Source organism: Puntigrus tetrazona, chromosome 11 (assembly GCF_018831695.1).
Source record: "Puntigrus tetrazona isolate hp1 chromosome 11, ASM1883169v1, whole genome shotgun sequence".
Taxonomy (NCBI): Eukaryota; Metazoa; Chordata; class Actinopteri; order Cypriniformes; family Cyprinidae; genus Puntigrus; species Puntigrus tetrazona.
Genome location: NC_056709.1, coordinates 10,781,135 through 10,803,615, shown reverse-complemented (window position 1 = coordinate 10,803,615; position 22,481 = coordinate 10,781,135). Strand labels below are relative to the sequence as shown.

Sequence of the window (22,481 nt, the reverse complement as noted above, 5' to 3'; positions counted from 1 at the left end):
AGACCCGATTAACTAGGATGTTCTTGCTCTAATTTCCCAATTCATACAAAAACATGCCTGCATGCACTAAAACAGACATCAAATTCAAATTTGATTTGTCACATACACATACATATATGGTACGACATGCAGTGAAATGCTTTTTACAACCGTCCAGCGTCTAAAAACTTAAGAAAGAAAAAAGAAAAAGAAAGAAGAAAAAGTGCAGGCATTTTCTTTTGAGAAATATATAAAAGAGGATATAAGTGAAGAATGTATGAAAAAAATATATATAGAAAAAGTGTACAAAGTGTACAAAAATAAAATATAAAGTATAAGGTATAAAGTATAAAGTGGCTGTTGTGAATGTCCAATGTAAAGTGACTAGTGTCTGGAGAAAGAGGGGTGAACATGAGAGTCCTGGTAATGAGGTGCTGGGTGTACGAGAAACTGAATGATTCTGAAGGTGGTTCGTTCTTGTTACGTAAAGCAGAACCAATGCATCTAAATGGATACATCTGGAGTATTTTTCAAATATTGGCATTTTGTTCAAAAAGGTTCTAAAACCTTTTTTGGAAGCGTCAACTTCTCAATTATAAGCTGTTTACTAAACAGAATCTTGGGTTGGCATTTTAATTTCATTCCCTGCTGACAAACATAAAATACAAAGACGTTCATTATACAGTATCAACTAAAATCTAAAATAAATATGTAGAGCTAGAGATGAAGACATGAAGCTAGCTTTAATTTCATTGAACATTGTTCTGAAGGTTGCAAACACAGGCAGACCGTAAGCTGTGTGGTTCCTGCTGAATCACTGTGTGCCATGGTACGGTACAGAAGACTGAAAATTTTGCCCTAGTACATGTCTGCAGAAGGTGTGTTTGAGCCACCGGGATCTGTCCTGTGTTTGAGACGGAAACACAGTGACCTCCAGTGGCCCAGAGAGCAAACTCCAGCATTCAGAAAAGTTACATTTTTCACATCTGTGACCCTGGAGCGCAAAACTAGTCGAAGGGTCAATTCTTATGCATCATCTGAAAGCTGAAAAAATAAGCTCTCCATTGGCGTGTAGTTTGTTAGGATAGGACAATGTTTGTCCGAGACAAATATTTGAAAATCTGGACTCTGAAGGTATATAAAAAGTAGGTTTTAGTATATTTACGGTATAAAATTGTATGTTCTTAATAAAACATGACTTTTACTTAATGTCCTAATGATTTTGGGCATAAAACAGAAATGGACCAATTTGACCCATGTAGTGTATTGTAATAGCAATATATAGCAATAGCCATATATGCTACAATATGCCTGTACAGTATGAGCAGAACAAGAGATTCTCATTAGCATCAGTTTATCTTGCTGTTAGAGATGAAACACTTTAGTCGAGAGTCTCTGTTAAAGCGTGTAGTATCTCCTTTATATACTCTCACAGTCATGCTCTGTTTGTGTGTCTAGTATCGTTTTGGAATAGTGTTGAGGCTGTTTTAGGGTTATAGTGCTGTCCATCTAAACTCCCTACTGACAATCATTATGTTCTTTGAGAGTGAGCCGTCCACCGGCCAGGCTCCCTTAGAAAGCTGCTTTTACGGAGGATATACATGGACTTGTGTTGTGATGTGTGTTTTTGCAGGCAGCCCCGTGAACCTGACCTGCCGGGCGTTCTTTGGCTACAGCGGAGACGTGAGTCCTCTCATCTACTGGATGAAGGGAGAGAAGTTCATTGAGGATCTGGACGAAAGCCGAATCAGAGAAAGCGAAATTAAGTAGGTCGTTCAATGACATTCTTTCCTGTCTGTGTCTGAATTTGTGTGTGCAACAAAATGTGTGTTTACGAACACATAAATCTTCCACATCCACCTTGATTCGACCCTGTTGGAGTCATTCAGCGGCCATCAGACAAGTGTTAAGACCTTATGAGTAAAAGCACCCCATTAATCCTTAGCCGTCGGGATGGAGATGAGCAGACAAGCTTCTTTCTCTTGTAATCTCCATCTAAATTTCATTGGCTCCATTAATAATGCAGTTCAGGCACATGCAATCTTTATCACAGTATGACAAGTATCAGGGTCAAAGCGTCTGACTGAATCTGTGCTCACATGAACTAGGTCTCCAAGCTGAAATGTGTAACTTGTTAAGATTTTGCCAAGCCCTCAAACTCAGAAGCACCTCCCACAGAATCTTTGAATCATGGGTTCACATGATTGGTTCAAAATGTGGATTTATTAAGAAAATAAAGACTGCTGTGGAGCCATGCAACAATTCAGGACAAAAACGCCACTCATGTTGATATTGCTCTCGCTACTAATGTGATATTGCTTATATGGTATAAATATGAGACAAAAAGATATGAGAGATATGAGACATACAGGAGCTTTTTCGCCACGATATCTTGAATTTTAGGGCATAACTGCATTTACGAAGTTGTTTAGCATGCATCATATTTGTCATCAGCCAACTCTATGAAATATAAAATGTACAGGTTCAGTGCACTGACTGTCTTCAAACATTTTTATTACATCATTTTTTCATAACTAATTAATCAAGTTAAGGTGTGGAACTGACAGCCCTAATTAAATAATGCCTGTGTTAATTGTTTTGATCAACCACTGTTCATTTTTTGGTTTCACTTTATTTTGATGGAACCTTCTGTTGACAAAAAGTAACTTTGCACCTACATGTTAACTTTCTTCATAGTATTAGTAGACTGGCAGGGTTAGGGTTAGAATAAGTTGAAATGTTTTTGAAAAGTTAAGTAGAATGTCTGTTGGGAGATCATCACAACAAAACATCAGCACATAATAATCAGACAGTCTTATTCTCTAATGAAAGTTAGTTGACATGTTCATTCAAACTGTCTACTTGCCATGTTTAAAGTGACAGACAATAATAAATATTCTTATTAGAAATAAAGCTGCCTGTTTTTGAACTGTGCAGAGCTATATCTGGATAGCTAGTGAAGCTGGGATGCTGGTTTCAGCTGGTTTAAGATGGTCCTAAGCTGGTCTAGCTTCAGAACATACCTAACCAGCATATGCTGTTTTTTTGAACAGAGCTTTCTCCTTCCAGTCTCAAAAAATTCTAGCGGTTTTCATGTGCTTTCAGTGTTCACAGTTATGGCCTTGCTACAGCATTATTGTTGTAGCAGAAATCATTACATGATTATGGAAGTGGTAAACGCACTATATATGCTTCCATCAGTATAGATACAGACTGTGTGTGACTTTCACTGGTTATGAGCATCAGAAGGAGCCCAGAGCCCATGACACTTTCAGGGTGTGTTTCTCTGCATTCTTGTCGGTGTTTCATATGTCAGTTGTCAGTTCGTCAGAACCGATCCTGGGGCCAGTTTGTCATTCTCTACCTCCAGAGCGACTGAGGCAGAAGTCACTGTCTGCTAATATTAAACAGCTGACTGTAATGACAGTAGAATTTCATTTGTAAATCCGAGATGTCCAGAATGCTTAGCGATGGGGTTGAGATCCAGTGGGTTTGGGGTTTTGTCCACTACAAACGCTGGGAAGAGTTTAAACTTTCACGGTTCACTGTAATGATGTCAAACATCCACAAACATGAAGAGGGCAGAACATCACCTGATTCTTTTTGAACAAGACCAGAAACAATGTTTCTTTAATGACACAAATTCCTCATCATCATCCTCTCTCTCTCTCTCTCTGTGCAGACGTAGTTTCCATGGCAGCTGCAAAGAAAAGACACTTTTTTTTCCTCTTGTTAACCCTGTTATTTTGTTCTTCCCCACAGTGCTTGTGAAAGCTTTCCAGTGGTGTGTGTGTGTGGATGGGATTCTGTTAATGAAAATGTAAAAAATAAAAAAGTTTCATTAACTGTAGGTTGCTAAGTTAAATTTTCTGAAAACTATAAAAATCATGCCTGTTTTACAAATGTTAGACTTTCAAGATGAATCCAAACAGTATTATTTTTTAATAATTTAGAATTTACCTTTAAAATGCAATTAAAAAGCGCAGAAATTGCAGCGAGTATGCAGGTCAAAAACATGCTATCATCAGATTGGAACTGTTCCTAGATATATGATGTTGCAGTATGTAGGTGAAGTAGAGCCTCGTTTGTGTCTGTAAGTGTGCGTCTGAAACCTGAATGTACTGAGGAAATGCAGTGAAAAGTACTGAACAAACAGAGAAAACGTTTCTGGAATGGTCTTGGAATCACAGATCACAACAGAGAATCTCTTCCAGAGCTCCAGCTATTTGTGTGTTTATTTTTGGATCCACAGCCAATTAAATTGTAGCCCTTTTTATTTGTCATGACTGTTGTGTGAAAAATGTTGCTTATTAGTGATAGCATGGTGAGGATCATGTGAATGCTGGAGCATGATGTAATTCACCCATATTGTATTTGGTTTCAAATATAAAAGAACAAAAAAAATGTTTTAACGGATTTATAGTTTCGAGAAATGGACTTTCTTTTGGACAAGGTCATTGTGGGTGAGGATGTCTGTCAAAGGTGTTGTTCAACAGTTTTCCTCTTCTTCTCGCCTCCATTCCAGAACTATTCGGGAGCACTTGGGAGAGCAGGAGGTGTCCATCTCGCTGACCATAGATGCTTTGGAGGAGAGTGACCTGGGAAACTACTCATGTTTTGTGGAGAATGGCCACGGCAGACGACAAGCCAACATCCAGCTCAGCAAGAGGGGTAAGAGATGATGAAGAGCAGCCTCATATTCTTTGAAAACAATGCAGAGGATGAATGTCAATCCTTTTATTATCAAGTGGTTCCACTCATTTCTGATCAATCGTAGCCAGCAGGTTAGGGTGAACGGGACATTGTCCACAGCTGTGTGTCAGTTCTTCAGTCCTGTTCACATCATATGGTTGTAAATGCCGTACGGTTTACAATTACATGATTGTAATTGTAATTGAATTGAAGTTTTCTGACAATTTAATTATTTTAGGTCTCATATATGGAACTTAATATTACTTATAAAGAAGAGGTTCAGAAATTCTAGTGGTGTGATAAATATTTCTTTAGTATTAACACAAAAATAACATTGGAGAGTGATTGTGTTTTATTCATAGGTTGAAGGTCTTTGGTGTTAACCAGAAAGTATTGTGTCTCTTTTATTGCACTGTAATCAAGAACATTTTTCGATATGGAATCTCAGCCTGGTTTGGTAATCTTAGTGTACATTTAAAAGCCCAAATCACATGGCTAACACAGAGAGCCATGAAAATTATGGGAGTTAAGCTTCATCACACACTTCAGGCTCTTTTTGAAGAAACAGTTATTAAACAGGCTAAATTTATTTCAGATCCCACTCATGTCCTCCACTCTGAGTACCAGCTTCTTCCTTCGGGAAGGTGCTTCAGAGTTCCTCAGTGTAGGCTTAATTGTTTTAGGAACTCCTGTGTCCCACTGTCCATTAAAGCATTAAATGATAAGTTAGCTAGAGGTCAACTATTATAACATATTATTATTATTATATGTGGCAACCTGTGTTGTTAAAAGTGCTATAAAAATAAAAATGATTGATTGATTAATATTAACACTGTTTTGTTTAATGTTGTTTGTGGTGGAGTAGAAATGCAGCTCACTGATCATTTACAGACTGCTCTCAGTTTTGGTGGAAAACATACTTTTACAGTAAAATCCATCCAATATCAATATTTAAGAAAACAATTTTACAAGATTCATGGCAGTTGTTTAGTTTTGAATTTATATCACAACCTCTAGATAGTGGTCTCTTTATCTCTAATCTAACCCACAAACATTCAAATATTGATAGCCACTATCGATAGAGAGTATTAAAACCTCTTTTGAATAAGCGCTCAAGCCATGTTTACTTTCGATTTCACGATTAAAATTATATTCTCCTATTTCCAAAATAAGAAATACAGCAATATATCGTCTTGCGTACAGTATCACAATATATAGCAACATATTGTATCGCAACCCCTGTATTGTGATACGTATCACCAGATTCTTGCAGATACACAACCCTACTGAAGTTGGAAAAAACTGTTATTGTTTGTAACTATTATTTGAAGTAACATGAAATAACAACTTTTTATACAATGTAGAAATAACCTAACTCTATTTGAGTTTTAACAGGTCTGCATTTGTGATTATGAATGATGCTTCTTAACATCTGAGTGTTAAGTTCACCAGGTGGAGTGTCCACAAACTCATCTGTGGACACTCCACCCCCGGCTTTCAGTATTTCTCTGTGTTGCTGTAAGGACTCTTATTTTGAAGTGTGTGTGTGTCTTCCATTGTCTCTGTTTTTCCTTCTTACACTGCACCCTTGTTTGTTTTCATAGTTATTGATATGACCTCATGTATTTAAAGTAGAAATTTGTGTTTCAGTCTTTGCTGAGTGTTCAACTTGTTCCATGAAGCGGTTTCCTTTTGTTTCTTGTCTAGCCTTGTTTACTCTGTGTATTTTCTCTCTGTGAAGATAATTGGCCACTCAAGGTCTATGTGCGGGAGTATTTAGACATTGCATATTTTTGTAATCTGCCAGACTGTGTTCTGATAGACCTCTTTTGTGACAGCTGTTTGGCTTTTGTCTAAGACATAAGGGTCTGTGATCATCGCTAGCCCACTTCTTAGACTATGCTTTGTGGCACGTGGGTTCTTCATTTACGGTTGGTGTTGCAGAGGAGGAACGTGACATTAGTGTTGCGCTCGTGAATTAAATGGCCGACGTGCCTGGGGGCGATTGCAAAATGGCAGACATCACCGCACACCGTTTGTGTCATGGCTGTCAGTAACAAATCAAGTTGTGTCCTCTGATCAGAGCCACATTCAAAGTACAAGATGACCAGTAACCCTGAGCCACAGCACAAGATGGTCGCCACACCAGAGCCTTCTCGGGAACTAAGCCTCAGTCTTCAGCCATCATGGATGTCTCCTCTGTGTTCCTGAGGGTCATGTATTTTGCATATGAAGACACCAGGGTGAAAGGCATTTAAGGCTGGTAGCCAGTTTGCCGGACCCACAGCTGATGTTGGTGCGTGCAAGAGGCGTTCCCAGGGTGTCAGCACAGGCCATGTCTGAGGCCCTTATCATCTGTGCTCCTTGTCATGGTAGTGGCCATTATAAGTGTGTGGGCTCCGAGTCCGCTCCAGTGGCCTGGTTTGCCTATATTCTTGTCCGGCCCTGTCACAACCATGGAAGCCACCTTTGAATCCATCCTGCCCTGCTATGGCCATGGAGGCTGTGCCCGAGTACTTGTCTTGCCCTGTCATGCCATGGAGGCTGCCTTTGAATCTTTGCTCTCCCCAGCTATAGAGGCCACCTATGATAGCCTATACTGTCTCGACCAAAGAGGACATTGTTAACTCTCTGTCCCTTCTACATGGACCTGGTACTCTATCATGCCGCAGTTCTGCCTCCACTCCATCTCCTACCCAGTCTCCAACCTACCCCTGGTTGAGAACGTCTGGAAGCTGCTCCTAAGGTGGGAGTCCCCGCGAACTCATCTGTGGGCACTATACCCTGGGCTATCTGTATTTCTTTGTGTTGCTGTAAGGACTCTTATTTTGAAGTTTGTGTGTGCCTTCCACTGTCTCTGTCTTCCTTTCTTTCATTGCACCCTTGTTTTTTGTCATAATTACTGATTGTCTTCTCCACCCTCATTACCTTGTGTATTTAAAGTCCAATTTGTGTTTCAGTCTTTGCTGAGTTCTGAACTTGTTCCACAAAGCGTTTTCCCTGTGTTTCTTGTCTAGCCTTGTTTACTCTGTATATTTTCTACAGACCACTGCCTTGTTTTTTGGATTGTGCTCTGTCTCTTGCCCTGTTTTGATATTGTTTGCCCCTTGCTTGATTTTTTTTAACTAATCTTGTGTCTTTGCCTATGTCAAGCCTATCTGCATATCTCTCACACCTGCATGTTCGACCAAGCCTTTAAATAAAGACCTGTGAATGGATCTGCATGTCACAGTCCTCCCATTCATAACACTTAGCTGGATATTAAGGTTTGTTTCTTCCTTAGAGACCTAGGTGTCTTAAGTTGAGAATATGTTTGCGTAGTAAATAGTTTTTCTTTTAATATATGAATCTGAAAATTGCTTTTTTGGCAGACCGATCCTCTGAGATTGACTGTGAGAATGAAATTAGACAGATTATGCTGCAATTGAGATTCACTCTGATGTTTATTTCATGTGTTCAGTGCTGTTTAGTAAATAAACATCCATATGGACCGATTCGAATCTACTGCAACACTTGACACTTGTTTTTAAATCGGCTCAGATGAGGGAAACAGAAAGATCTGTTAGCCTACAAATACACATCGTGTTGAGTTCGTTGGTGTTCTGCCCAGCACTCACACATCTGAGAGTTACGCTTTTAATGACCAGTTTCCATCAGATCCCAAAACACTGGGATGGCACAGCTCTATTTCTCAGCAAATGCATGTGAAACACAGACAAACAGTAAATTCATCAGCTTCCATAACAAAAACACACAAAAGCAGCCATCATCTCTGCTCTCTGACATGATCTGAAATGTCAGTGGCGATGAACAGAACCACTGAAGCAGACCTGATGCGACACAACAGTCTGTCTTAGCATGAACTCTGCCCGTTTACAGAGGATGGATCTTCATTGTGCTGCTTCGGCCGATCAGAGACAAATTATCCTCTTCATTTTCAAATCCTAGCAGCGGCAGGACTTTCTGAGACAGAAGAGGAACATTACAAACACATTGGTGGTCTTCGCCTCATTCAGGCAGCCCCTGCTTTACTGTAGCACTTTTATTTTAGTTGTGGACAGTAGCAAAGTATTTTTTTATTGTGCTTAAGTACATTTTACAATATTTGAACTGTCACATGCTCTTTTCAATTAACCTGTTAAATCGCTTTACAAATCACACAATTCTTTTGCTGGACTGGGATTCTCCACACTTCCTGGTTTTGCTGAGTTAGTTGTGTTCATTAACATTCTAAAGTGCCAATTATGGGTTATAAAAGGTTCATATTTTAGTTGTTCATCAACAACAAGTTGACATGCATGCATGCAAGTCAAGAACACTTTCATTGTTTTAATCTTACTTGCTCAGACTCCCAAACGATTCATTAATGATTCATTTTTCCGAAACCCTCCATTGCGTGATGTCATTCGGCGCTGATTGGTCTCATGTTCATCTCACCATGTGTCTGTGATGGCTGATAAAGCAGCGTTTGTGACGAAGTGCTGTTTTGTGTGCAGCATTATCATGGAAACAGATATAACTCCTAAAGAGATAACTAGTGGTGAAGAATGAATTTGCATTTTCATTCGGACCAAGGAAAAAAGACCAACAAGTAGGTGGATAATATGGTAATATTTTATGTTGACGTCACCATGAAACAGCTTGGGATTAGTTTTAGAAACGATTCATTTTTAATGATTCAGAGTCAACTTTTTCTTTCGAGAGACAATAACTTTATACATGGTGGACTTTCAGACCAAAAATGTAGTCTCTACCATAGCTCTACACCTAAAACTAAGCCTTAAAATCAAAGGAAATGATAGATGAATGGCACAAAAAAACTAACTGAAAGACTAAACTTCACAGAACTATAAACTGGTTCTTCAAATCTGATTTGTTAATTACTAGTGTCAGGCAATAACATTACTTAGTAACTTGATTACTCTACATTGTAACTTCTTGAGTAATTTAATGCGTTATAATTTTCAACAATGAGTAGTATTTTAGTACTCAACAATAAAATGATTCACAGGACTCCTGCAAAATAGAGAAATCTAAACATAAAATATCTAAAACAAATAAATGTTTTTCATTTATTTTTCATCTCATAACAAATATTTGTGAGATTTGCAATGAACTGAAATGTCTTTTAGAGATTATAAATGCAATGCTCTTTGCTGGCATTTGGATATACCAAACACAAAGAAAAAAAATGAAGAAAGTCTGTAACCTGGCTGTTTTGAGTCACCATTGACTTCCATAGTATTTTGTCCTACAATGGAAGTCAATGGTGACTGAAACAGCCTGATTAAAAACTTTTTTTCAGAATATCATCCTTTGTGTTCAGCAGAACAAAGAAATTCATACAGGTTTGGATCTACTCATGGGTGAGTAAATGAGGATAGAATTTACACTTTTCCTTTAAATAGAGAATCTTAAGAAACAGTTTTACAAGTCCATCTACAACCCTAGGATTTGTATTTAGAATGAAATGGTCTGTTTTTACCTTATTTTGGAAGGGTCATGAATAATAATGTTGAGCTCTGCTCCGATTGGCTTTTTCATGGTGTAGCTAATTTCAATAGCTTACATAGCAAGAAAGAAACACAGGGAGGAAAATATATATTTCAGTACTGTCTATTGCAGTTGTATCCTTGGAAAATTATACTGTATATAAAGTGCGGGCATCAGGGAGCCACTAATAGTATGCACAATCAAGTTTAATTTTTTATTGCACGCGCTGTGTTTATACTATAGAGCATCAGTACCACACATTTTACAAGATCAGGTCCTTGTCAGTGGTGATCTCAGGATCTATACATCATCATCTTTAGTTGGTGTTAAACATTGGTGTTTAAGGGCTCACAGCATGTAATTTCCATGTACAGAACTGTTTTTAATATTATATAAAATTCTCAATCAGTACTTTTGCTTTCTAATACTTACATTAAAAGGGACCACCAGATGAAAAATTCACTCATAAAAGTGCACTGAATGTGTGTGTACACATATATTTGATAATATACATACATAATAATCCGATAAAAATCCACCAAGTGTTTTTTTTTTTAAATCCCTGTTTTAAAAATCCCCTTTTTCAAATCAGGCTCTTCTGATATTCCTGTCAGAATGACGTAGATCTGCAAAGCCCCGCCCCTCCAACAGTAGTTGATTGACAGGCTGCCTTACCTCAGCCCCTCCCTGAGTGAGCTGTCATCTCCATTGTGTTGACTCTGGTGCAGGAGAAGACAAGATGTATTTGATTTAGCGAATGAGGCGTTTAGCGTTTTGTTGTTGGATGTAACAATAAATATAGCAGTTGTCCTTTACTTCAGGTGACGTCCTTAAATTCAGGTGTGCCCAATTATTAGGCATGCTTTCTTTTTCCGGATGAAATGAGCCAAGAAAGAGATTGAACTCAGACTAAAAGTTACAAATTATTAAATGCTAATAAAAGGATGCAATACTAATGCAATGATAGAATTAGCAAAGTTAAGGAAAGACCATTGGACAGCGAAATGCTCATTGGGTCAAGAGAGTCAAAAGTGCTTAGTGATCAAGTTTTATTTACAGAAGAGGTGAGTATAAGGGTTTTTATGAATTTTGGCAAATCATTGTACCTAAAAAAAAGGTGTAGTTTGCCAGTTTTGTGGCTGAAGATTACCATCTGCTCGTCATTTGACCAAAGAGATGGGTGGGGCCAACAGAGCTCATTAGCATTTACGGCAACATGGACTAGAATGGCTTGATAAAAACAGAGCTGATTTTGATAGGGTAAAGAAGGTGTTATTTACACTGCTATTGAGAAATAGTAACAAAAGTATTGTAAGGGTCCCCCTTTTCCTGCAGAACGGAATCCAGAGGCTCTGGTCGAAGGTCAATGCGTGTTCGATCTTTTCTTTGCGTCTCGTTAAAAATCACTAATATTTATTAATCTTTTGTTTCCAATTATAGTACTGACATAATTTTATCTGACTCCAATCTTTCGTGATTTTATTTATATTTATTAAAAGGTAACTGCTGATCCCTCTAGTTGTGATTAAATTTGGATCATTAATTAAGTATAATACTTCCTAGTTTCAACTTATCGTTCGTTAGGAGTCTGGGTCACTTAGAGACCTTGTTTGGCCAGAACAGACTCACAACACATCTGGGCTAGTCCAGGTCTTAGTCAGAGACTACCCCATAGATCGCTTACCTTAATGCAGCCAAATCCTTGATAGACTCAAAAAGAGTAATTGTTTATGCGTTCCCTAAGTAATAGCATGCTAAGCCAGTTTGGTGGCCAGAAGTCAAGATCTCAAGACGTCTCCATCCATCGATCGTTGATCTGACTCACCCTAGCACGCCAACAATGCGGAAAACCTCAGAAGTCACTAACCTACTAGAAAAGTTATTTCAGACAATATTATAAGTTAACCAAGATCAACATTTATTTTGCCAGGCAAGAACAGTTTCCAAATTGGTATAATTGATAAACATTTGCACAACTGATCAGCAGTACAAAAATAACACAAAACAAAATAAAACAAACTTAAAAGGTCAGTATACCTGGTCTTTAAAAAGTACATAGTGTGGGGTATAAGGACACACACCACACTACGGGCCGATCTGGCTACAGAATCACTCCTTGTTGTGTTTTGTCACTTTCCTTATATACTCAGACCAGACAAAGAGATGTCAAATGTACTTGTAAAAACCTTTTGCTGTTTAGGTTCCCGTGCTCCAGTGTCACACCTGGCTTGAACACGTTCAGAGACCCAAAAGGAGGACACACCTCCTTCTCAACAGAACACAGTTCTGCCAAGTTCTTAATCTTCTCCATAATATAAGTGATTGCTGTGAAATTGAGACCAATTTACCAATCGCACTGAGACCTTTCAAATGAGACCAAACATGAGAGTGAAGAACAATAGGTTCATAAGACACATGATATATAATGGCTTATTCTTAATGAACTTTAGACCAAGTCCTATGGGCAGAATGAGGGGAAGCAGGAAGAGCAGAGGTGAGGAGGGTGTCATAAACACATTTTAATATTATCTTGCACAGAAGGGTAACAAATCCACACGTACATATAGACGAGCCCAGACCAAGAAACACTGAACAGAATCAAACTTGTGCAGGTAACTAATGAGGCTAAATGAACACACACACACACACCTGAACATACGTGACGCAGAGCCCATGGGGAAGCAGTCCAGTGGCGTGACACTCTGTCTTTCTGTCTGTCTCTCAGCAGAACTCATGTATACGGTGGAGCTGGCTGGAGGTTTGGGAGCCATTCTGCTGATGTTGATATTTTTGGTGTCCCTGTATAAGTGTTACAGAATTGAACTCATGCTCTTCTACAGAAATCACTTTGGCAGTGAGGATGTGGATGGAGGTAAGGAACTTTAGAAAGAACTTTCAACAATCTATATAGAATCTGGAATTCATCAATATTCCTGACCAGTTGCTCCACAATACAGGAATCAGTGAAGAGGCACAATGCAATAAAATGCTATTATTTTCATGAACCTTAACATATCCCTGAGATTAATTGTTGGTTGGTTTTGTGTCCTTCAGATATAGGCTGATTGCATATAGCAATTAGAATAAACAGTGAAACATCTACTAAATAAATAATAATAATAAATAATGATCTAATAAATAATCATAATAGATTATTTTAACCCTCAACTTTCCTTTGGTACAAATTAATTACACAGAGTGTAAGTGTTTAATCTTGTCATTTTACATTACTATCACTCTATTCTCCTATTTGACACTGTCTGTGTTGTTAAAAGAGCTTCATGAATAAAATTGATTGATTGATTGACTTGTAAGTTTTTAAAGTGAACACACACACACATAAATTCTGATTATTATATTTTTTTATTATTTGTAGAATAAAAATCAATAAATCCTATACAATTGAGATCAAACATACACAGAAATTAAGGTTTAAGCCTATACAACATTGTCACACACACACACACACACACACACACACACAAAACAGATGGAGTACTGCAGGCAAAAAGTGGCATTAAAATGTAATATTTTTATTTTTATGGCATCATATGTCACCAGATGGCAACAAAGTCAAATAATTGTTAGGTTTCTCTGTCTGAATTTAATGCAATGATATATTTACTAGTAACAGACATATTCAGGACGTGATCAAACAAAGTTAAGTTTAGTTTTTTTACTAAAGTAGAGTCAATATTAAATATAACATAAAAATAAACTTATTTAGCATAAAAATATCATATTTTTAGGGATGAATTGATAGATTTTATTATATTGAATATAATGATTTGATATAAATTAAAGAAAAAAAAGATCACCCCTGAGGCCTTCATGCCCAAATTTGTCCATGAAGGATGGATTAATAGAAAGGATGCTTGAGGATTATTAATTTCTGTTCAATTATTTGCACAGTGACCTTATGGGTCTCTGAAGTGTGGGCCTGGGCCCAGGTTACTTTTGAGGTCTGGTACAAATGTGACATGGGCTAGAAAAAAGTACATAGTCTATAAGGCTCATATGTATGCACATTTATTTATCACAATCTAGATTCCTAAATGACATTAATTCTACTATGATTAATAAACCTTTGAAGTCACAATATAACATAAGAATATTTAAACCTTGATTAAAATGGGTCTTTGAAAGTAACGATACACTGCAAATAATGATTGTAAATTTGACATTATGCCAGTAGGTGGTGAACTGTGACTTTTAAATGTATTTGATGGTTGAATTATTCATTCAAGAGATTTAAAACAAAACATCTTCATTTATCTAAATTCATTTAAAATGATTTATTTATTTATTTTTACATAATTAGGCTTATTCAACTAAAATAATATATATTTTCAAATAGACTTTTTTTGCTCCATGGCCAACACCTTTAGTTACATTTTTCTGTTGCCCTTTTTCCAAATTCCTTTTATCAAATTTTGTTTATGTTCCAATGTTTTTGATTTTATTGATTTTCTTAGTTTTGCTCCAGTGGGGCTTTTCTTTGAGAGTCATTACTTCTGCTTTTAACTAGGGCTTCTGAATCTGAAGGAGGAGAAAGATGAGAAATAGGGAGGCAAAGGGACAGTAAAACACTTTTGACTTTAATTCACTATCAGAAGGTCTCTTGTTGTGCCTCTCTCTAGGCAGATGCCTGACAGACTGAGCTAGACAGGTGTTTTCTGCCAAAGCCAATGCTGAACACTCACAGACACACTCAGGCTCATAGCCCACCCAACTGTCTTTCTCTGCAAGGGGATTTTTGTCCAAATGAACTGAATAAAATCATCCTGAATGCAGGCGGTGTGAAGGGAACAGTGTAGTTTCTACTTAGGATCATAAACACTGATTCTGTGTGGTGGAAACCTGTTTGACTGGCATTCTCCTTTCTTTAAGAAAATAAAGACTACGATGCATACGTGTCCTACACTAAAGTGGATCCAGACCAGTGGAGTCAGGAAACTAGAGAGGAGGAACGTTTTGCTTTGGAGATTCTGCCAGACGTTCTGGAAAAGCATTATGGGTATAAACTCTTCATTCCTGACAGGGACTTGATACCAACTGGAAGTAAGTTGCATCTGTTTTCAAGGTGTGTGTGTGTGTGTGTGTGTGTGTGTGTGTGTGTGTGTGTGTGTGTGTGAGTGTTTGTAAATGTGTGTAAACACATATGTGTGTGTGCTACATTTTCATCCTGTTGAATGCTTCATGTTTATTTTCAGCATCATTTTTCATTTTGTGTTGTCCATCATTTTTTCTCAAAGTAATATTTATAACAGTGCTTCGAGTGATGCTTCCTGAACATGATTTGCTCCTTGTTCGCCTGTATATTTTTTGTTTGCTGGTTCAATTCGTCTTGTACATCTGTTTTGCCCTTTTCACTTTTATTTCACACATTTGCGTGTATGTTTTGTCTTCATTCATGTCTGTTGTCCGGGGACTGTTAGATGTTAATATGGGACAAGGTGCTTGCAGTCAGGGCTAAGAAAGCATTAATTCATGTTTGTGTTTAGGAGTTATTGACTCTTCACTGAGCAGCTCAAGCTGTGTTTGATGTTAATCACTTTTTACGGATATGAAGAACTAAAATGAAGGGAAGTGAGAGCTCTGTTAGCCCTGCAGCTACAAGTCCCATATTAAACTGGATAAACTGGTGAATACTTATACTGAATATGTAACTGAAAATACTAAGGCAAAAAGACACAGTTATGCCAGTTTCTCTTGTGGAAGTCCTCACTGGTTTGTATCTCTGATTGACTTTCTGCTGAATCAGCTGATCAGACTTTCAATGTTGAAATATTTATGTCTAGGTTTCAGCAATGATCATTTCCAGGATGACACAAGACTCCTTGGAGGTATTCTTCCTTGGCCTTTTCCACTTGTGTCAACAAATCTGACTCACACCTTTGTGCAGACTTCACCTTTGGGGGAAATTGGGACGTGTCGCTGAGTTGAACCGGGATTCAGGTTGAGCCGTACACCATCATATGTTGTGAACGTAGAACGTAGAAAATGAGATGAAGCAATCAGCTTGGATGAGTCTAAGATAGGCTTTGGGAGTTTCTCTTGTTAGAGAGGTTTTGGACGTTATTATGTTCATCCTTTGTTATTTGTTTTGAACTAAGGCTAGAGATAACTGAGATAACATAGAACTCATAGAGCTTGATGACTGCATTTAATAAGAAGACCTTTTGACTAAACACGTTACTGTAATGATATAGTAGGGCTGGGTGATAGAAAGATATTATTGAAAAAAAAAGCTATTCTAGAAATCAGATGTGTAAGGTCAGCAATCAAATTGCTTGTTAGAAAATGAAACCGGCTTATTGATTTACTGTGAGATGAAAGAACTTTTTGTGCACTTGAGTGGACACATACACATATAATTATATCTAAATATCCCTGTAAACACAGATGGTTATGTCTTGAATGTAAACAGTTTAAAAAAAGATTATCCTGCTTGTCACTCATGTTAATCAAAGTACAAAAGAAAAAGAAAATCATTCGCTGTACTCTATGTTGCTGTAATGGCAACATGTGTGAGATTTATTCAGGAGATGCTTTCCCGCATTATTTGTCCTTCTTAAGGGTATTCTTCAGTGAAAACTCTTATACTTTAGAGTATTCAGTTTCCAGTGTTGACACATTATGAGCATTATAGTTTAACTAACTACACGTTTAAAAACAACACCACAAATATTATAACAAGCATTGATCATCCTTACAGTGACTAGCAGATTGTCCTCCTTCACCGGGATGAATTTAAGATTGTGTTCTATTCAATTTCGGTTCTCCTCAGAAAACACCTACTTAATAAGAACAGAGCTTAAAAGCTAATATTTTCAAGTTTTCTAGTTAGTTTAAGCACAAACTAAGAAACTAAGAGAAGTAAAAAAAAAGAAAAAATAATAAATAATATTTGTTATAGTTCCTTCCAAGAACCCAAGGATGTGTTACAAATTAATACAAGCAATTGTCAAATCAAATACGCCAGGCAATCAGGGGACATTCAGACAAGGTCACACAATCATATGATGAACATAAATTATGTTTAACATATGAGTAAAACCAACTTTTAATATTTTAATAATTAAACTAACTGCATTGCTGGATATCATTGGATAAGGTACAGGCAAATTGCACATGGTTTTGTGTTTATGGTGCATAAAATGTTTTTATTGTTGGCATTGGTGTTTATGGCTGTTGTGGTTCTTGGCTAGATAATATTATTGTTTATTGTGATATCTTAACAATAATTGCCTAAATAATTGTCATCTCTGGGTGCTGATCCACCATCTGATCTGGATACGAGCTGAGAAACAGAATGAGAAAGAAGCAGACTAATATGAGCGTAGATGCCATTCTTTTTACGATGTAAATGAGTGCATTGTGTGTTATGAGGAGTGTTCCCGGTTCCGGACAATTTAATTAATGCAGCCTAACAATCCATTAATTCTCAAGGCCTTTCCACACTGAGCGAAAAAAAAGCAAAACAAAAACTGCTTCTTATGGATGCTTCCACATAGACTGCAAACATTCACATCCCGAAAATGCAAAAGTTTTTTTTGTCCAGTCTGATGAATCTTTTCAGTCTCACCTAGTAAGAACAAGATTCGAGCTATGATCATTTGAGCGCTGTTTTTAAACCAGTATAAACAAACACAGAAGAAGAGTATCCTGGATAAGAGAGTGGATGCTGCTGAGTTCTTGTTATCATTGGTGTTTCAGAACAAATTTGTTCTCACGTGTTCTTTATACAGAATAACATTTCAAATAGTTCTCCACTGAATCATGTGATCGGTAGAGCACTGTCCATTTTTTTCCATGTGCCTGAGTGACTTGAGTCAGATCTTGTTCACTCTCTAGTCTAGTCTATATCTTCATTTAAAAAATTCTTGTGAAATATTTTTGTAAACATGAACTGTGAAAGCAAATAGACGTGATTGTGTTTTGTATTCAGCTCATGGTATTTTTATAGCAATAAAGGATGTTTATGACGAATATTAGCAGTGAAGCATCATTATACGTGCAAAGAGTGGATGTGTATGCTTATTACAGAATCATAATCACAATCAACTATGAATCACAATTGGAATTTATTACAAGCATGATGGTTCAAAGCTGGTAAGCAAATATCTAAAATAACTTCATAAATTTTGAAGTCCAGCTAGATGTTGTACATCTAATTTTTATTTTAGTGTTTCTGGTGTAAAACCCAACTTTATCTTAATTTAGATGTTAAATATACAAGATACTTATCTGAGGAAAAAAGCATTGCCGGTCAGTGCCATCTAGCGTGCAGGCGAGAATTAGCATGTGAAAGCACTACTTGTCAGTGGTTCACTTCACTTTTTCACACTGAACTCCGTGTGGAAAGGCCTTCACTTTCAACAGATTGAAGCCGTATTTGTTACCAATGAATGAAAGTCATTCGCGAGCCCATTCATCAGGTTTAGACCAGAGTAATGCAGTACTGAATGTGTTTGGTTTACTGTGCTGTATTAGATCAATATATAAAACTTAGGAACTGCCATAGGGTCTCGTACAGATGAGGATTTGTGTTCGATGTCTGTCCTGTTCCCCCTTCTGTGTTTTCAGTGTGTTCATTGAGTCATTCTGCTGTTTTTATTTCACATCTAAGTGAAGTTCTTTGACAGAGAGTTTTACATAGTGTTGTGCTAAATTATTTAAAATTAAATCAGTTTTCATCCATAATTACAAAGAGTGTCTTCAAGAGCATAGATTACATTATATGTGCATTTTCTTCTGTTTCTGCATGCTGTACTGAAAGCAAATGATGTTTGCCAGATTTGAAGATGTGGAAGCCACTGATGCTCTGTCTCTCTTTGTTAGCATATATAGAGGATGTGGCTCGCTGCGTTGACCAGAGCAAGCGCCTCATCATTGTGATGACGCCCAACTATGTGGTGCGCCGTGGCTGGAGCATCTTCGAACTGGAGACACGGCTGCGCAACATGCTGGTCAGTGGCGAGATCAAAGTCATCCTCATCGAATGCGCTGAGCTGCGGGGTATCATGAACTACCAGGAGGTGGAGGCTCTCAAACATACCATCAAACTGCTGACGGTCATCAAGTGGCCGGGACCCAAGAGCAGCAAGCTTAATTCCAAGTTCTGGAAGCAGCTGCAGTATGAAATGCCCTTTAAGCGGCCCGAGCCCAAGCTGCACGAGCAGGTGCTGGACGTCAGTGAGCAGGGTCCATTTGGAGAGCTGCAGACCGTCTCCGCCATCTCTATGGCTGCGGCCACCTCCACCGCCATGGCCACCGCGCATCCTGATCTGCGTTCCACCTTCCACAACACGTACCACCATCAGCTGCGGCAGAAGCACTACTACAGGAATTACGAGTATGACATTCCCTCGTCTGGCACCCTCCCACCGCTGACCTCGATGGGCAGCCAGCACACCTACTGCAACATCCCCATGACTCTGCTTAACGGCCAGCGAGCACAGGGCAAGCCGGGCCGCGAGCAGCAGCCGACGCTGGAGGAGCAGCACGTCAACAACGCCATGCTTCCACTGCTGCCTCGCGAGACCAGCATTTCCAGCGTGATCTGGTGACGCCGCTGGGAAGGGACATTTCTGCAATTGGCACTTATTAAGACCCTTACAAACTGCTGCTGTTGACTTTGCACTGCGATTCACATGCAGGGGGCGGAAACTGAAGGGACACGACAAAGACAAGCTAACAGGGACAATGATACCACACGTACATCACGGAGATGTCTATTTGACATCTGAACGTACATCTGGAAGATCTAAATGCGTTTGACTTTTACTATTAGATGTCACAAACAATATTTATAAGCATCTAATAGACGTCTGTGATTTAGAATGTGCGTAAAGACATCTTACAGACGTCTGTCAGATGCTTTCCAGATCAAACTATATTTAGCAGACATCTTGCAGATGTACATGTGCTATCTTAGGTTCCCCTGATGGCAAGTGTACATCACAGAGATGTCTATTTGACATCTGCATTTACATCTGGAAGACATATATTTAGTGTGTTTGTTCATCTGCAATACGTCTATATGACGTTTCCTATTAGATGTCCAATAAACACTAAAAAGACATCCTAATAAACATCTTGGATTTAGAACGTGTGTACAACTGATATCTTACAGATGTGTGTCAGATGTTTGTATACAGCAGATGCTTTTCAGATCAAGTGATCTTTATCAGACATCTTGCGGATGTATGTGTGTTATCTGGGGAGGTTCGTTCTCTCACAGACAGCTCCTTCATACTCTCTCAAGGAATACAGGGTCTTGTACATATGTTTGCGGTTTCTTTGTAGCATTGGATTTTTGGTTCTTTCGTTTTCGTTTTCAAATGTCTGGTTTGTACTTTTCCCCTTATAAAATAACTGAGCAGAGACACGTGGGGCAGAGTAAAGGCTGACCTGTTGTGTTTTTCTCTTAACTTGTAGTTTTCAAGTACAATACTTGTTTTTATAGAATTTGTGGAATTATGCTGGGTTTTTTTTTTTAGATTTTTTTTATTATTGGTCAGTTGGTGAGATGTCTCTACTTTGATGAAAAACACCATTATGCAAATGCTCCTGAGGCCTGAAAGCTTGTCTTCTTCCCAAATGAATGAGTGAGCAGATGATGTTTAAGAGGAAAAACTAGATGTCATTACGATGCTCTAGTGTCTCTGCTGCTCTGTTTCTCTCGCTAAGCTAATGAGACTTTGTTAGAAAAGAAATAAAACACAGCTTTGCTGTTCAGCTTGATGGGGAGAACTTAAAAACTGTATTATTATTTAAAAAAAAAAATCTATATTTTTATAACAAAAGGATTTGCTTGGAAAGACACACAGTAGGTCCCATTTAATTTATTTCATTAATAGAAGCACCGGAGCTCACCAATTTCTGAGAAGAAAAAAAACTAATTTTTGATAATGGTCTTATCAAATCATGGATGAGCAAGCGAAAACTACTTGCTGTTTTTATTTTCCCCACAATACCGACATTCATCTCTGAGTGTGCATAACAATTAGAATTAATTATGCATTTAATTTATTATATAATTATCGATATTTCATATCAGAAAAAGTGCTTACAATACAAATCAGTGTCTCTAAATAATTCCATGATTCGTTCTCTTCACTGCACATTAAAACCTGTTATCCTCCACTGTAGTGCCTCCTCCTGCTCCACCACAGACGTCATCCCGAGGTTAAGAGTGGTACTGCGTCTCTCAGCGTTTCTTAGGTACTGCCATGACACCGCTGCTCTCCAACTCATACGTGTTTCTCGTTCTACTGTAGTGATCGTAGACGGGAAGGAGCAGACCTGGGCCAGTTTTTACCTCATTTTATACTAAAGGCCAGTCCTGTGTCATCACTGGGGGCAGCTTACATACACCTCTACTCTCATCCCTTAAACGAAGAGCAGTAGAGGGTCAAGTGAATGTCCGGTGTATTTACAGGAGGATTAGTTATGCAGCCCTCTTAAGCTGGACAGTCCAGGTGTTTGTTCATGAAGCTACCCCATCACGCAAGTTTAGAGTTAGTTGCCATGTCTTTTATTAACCGTCAGTGTAATAAAGGCTTTACAGCTCTGTTAGCATGTAAGTGAATTGAAACCAAAGCTGGCAATTAGCGATGGGAACATGTATATTGCCTTCTCAGATGTGCTGGTGGATATCTGGGGAAACTAAACCAGGAAATAGTGTAGCTGAAAGGGTTTATGAGGTGGTAAAAACATTGTTGTACCAATCCATACATCCCCAGTCCTGTTCACAGTGTTTATTTAATCAGCCGTGCCAAAAGAGTCCTTTTTTTAATATCAAAAACAGATTATATGCAAAAATCTGTAACTCTTAAAAGTGGAGAGAAAAACAACAAACCCCAGATTTCCAGTTTGTAAATGTCACATCGGATTGAAATAATCTGTTGGTGCTGAACTTCTGACCTGAGAGGACACCAATCTGATTATTTGAATGTTGTTATTTTATTGATCATATTTTTACAAGTCTTCTTTTCTTGTATTTTATATCATATTGTGTAAATAAATTGAAATGGTAATAAAATGAAGACAATCTAGTGACATTCATGAAAAAAGAGAGTGGCAAATTGTTTCATGAGCATTTCTGATATTACTGATCAAAGTAAGAATAACAACAACAATAATAATAATATTATATAGCACAGAATTTGTCTCTGGCACTTTCACCAATCTTACACTAAAGATTAAGGTTCTGTTTGTCTCCTGTTTTGAAATTTTCTTTTTTTTTAATTCTGTATCTGCAATGTTATTTGAAGAGAAACTATCATTAATAAAATACACATTTAATAATA

General features: G+C 37.9%; 1 protein-coding gene across 4 annotated transcripts in view; it reads left to right on the top strand.

Moving 5' to 3' along the window:
• The window catches only part of il1rapl1b (interleukin 1 receptor accessory protein-like 1b), a 145,184-nt gene extending 122,703 nt beyond the window's left edge, over positions 1–22,481 (top strand). Inside the window, exons 7-12 of one of the 4 annotated variants that reach the window (XM_043252713.1) lie at positions 1,613–1,745; positions 4,505–4,650; positions 12,893–13,036; positions 15,055–15,225; positions 15,966–16,010; positions 19,009–22,481. In XM_043252713.1, coding sequence (XP_043108648.1) covers positions 1,613–1,745; positions 4,505–4,650; positions 12,893–13,036; positions 15,055–15,225; positions 15,966–16,010; positions 19,009–19,736 — 1,367 coding nt within the window. In that variant the 3' untranslated portion in view covers positions 19,737–22,481. Of the gene's footprint in view, positions 1–1,612; positions 1,746–4,504; positions 4,651–12,889; positions 13,037–15,054; positions 15,226–15,965; positions 16,011–19,008 lie in introns of all 4 variants that reach the window. The other 3 variants (XM_043252712.1, XM_043252715.1, XM_043252714.1) reach the window with 3 other exon arrangements.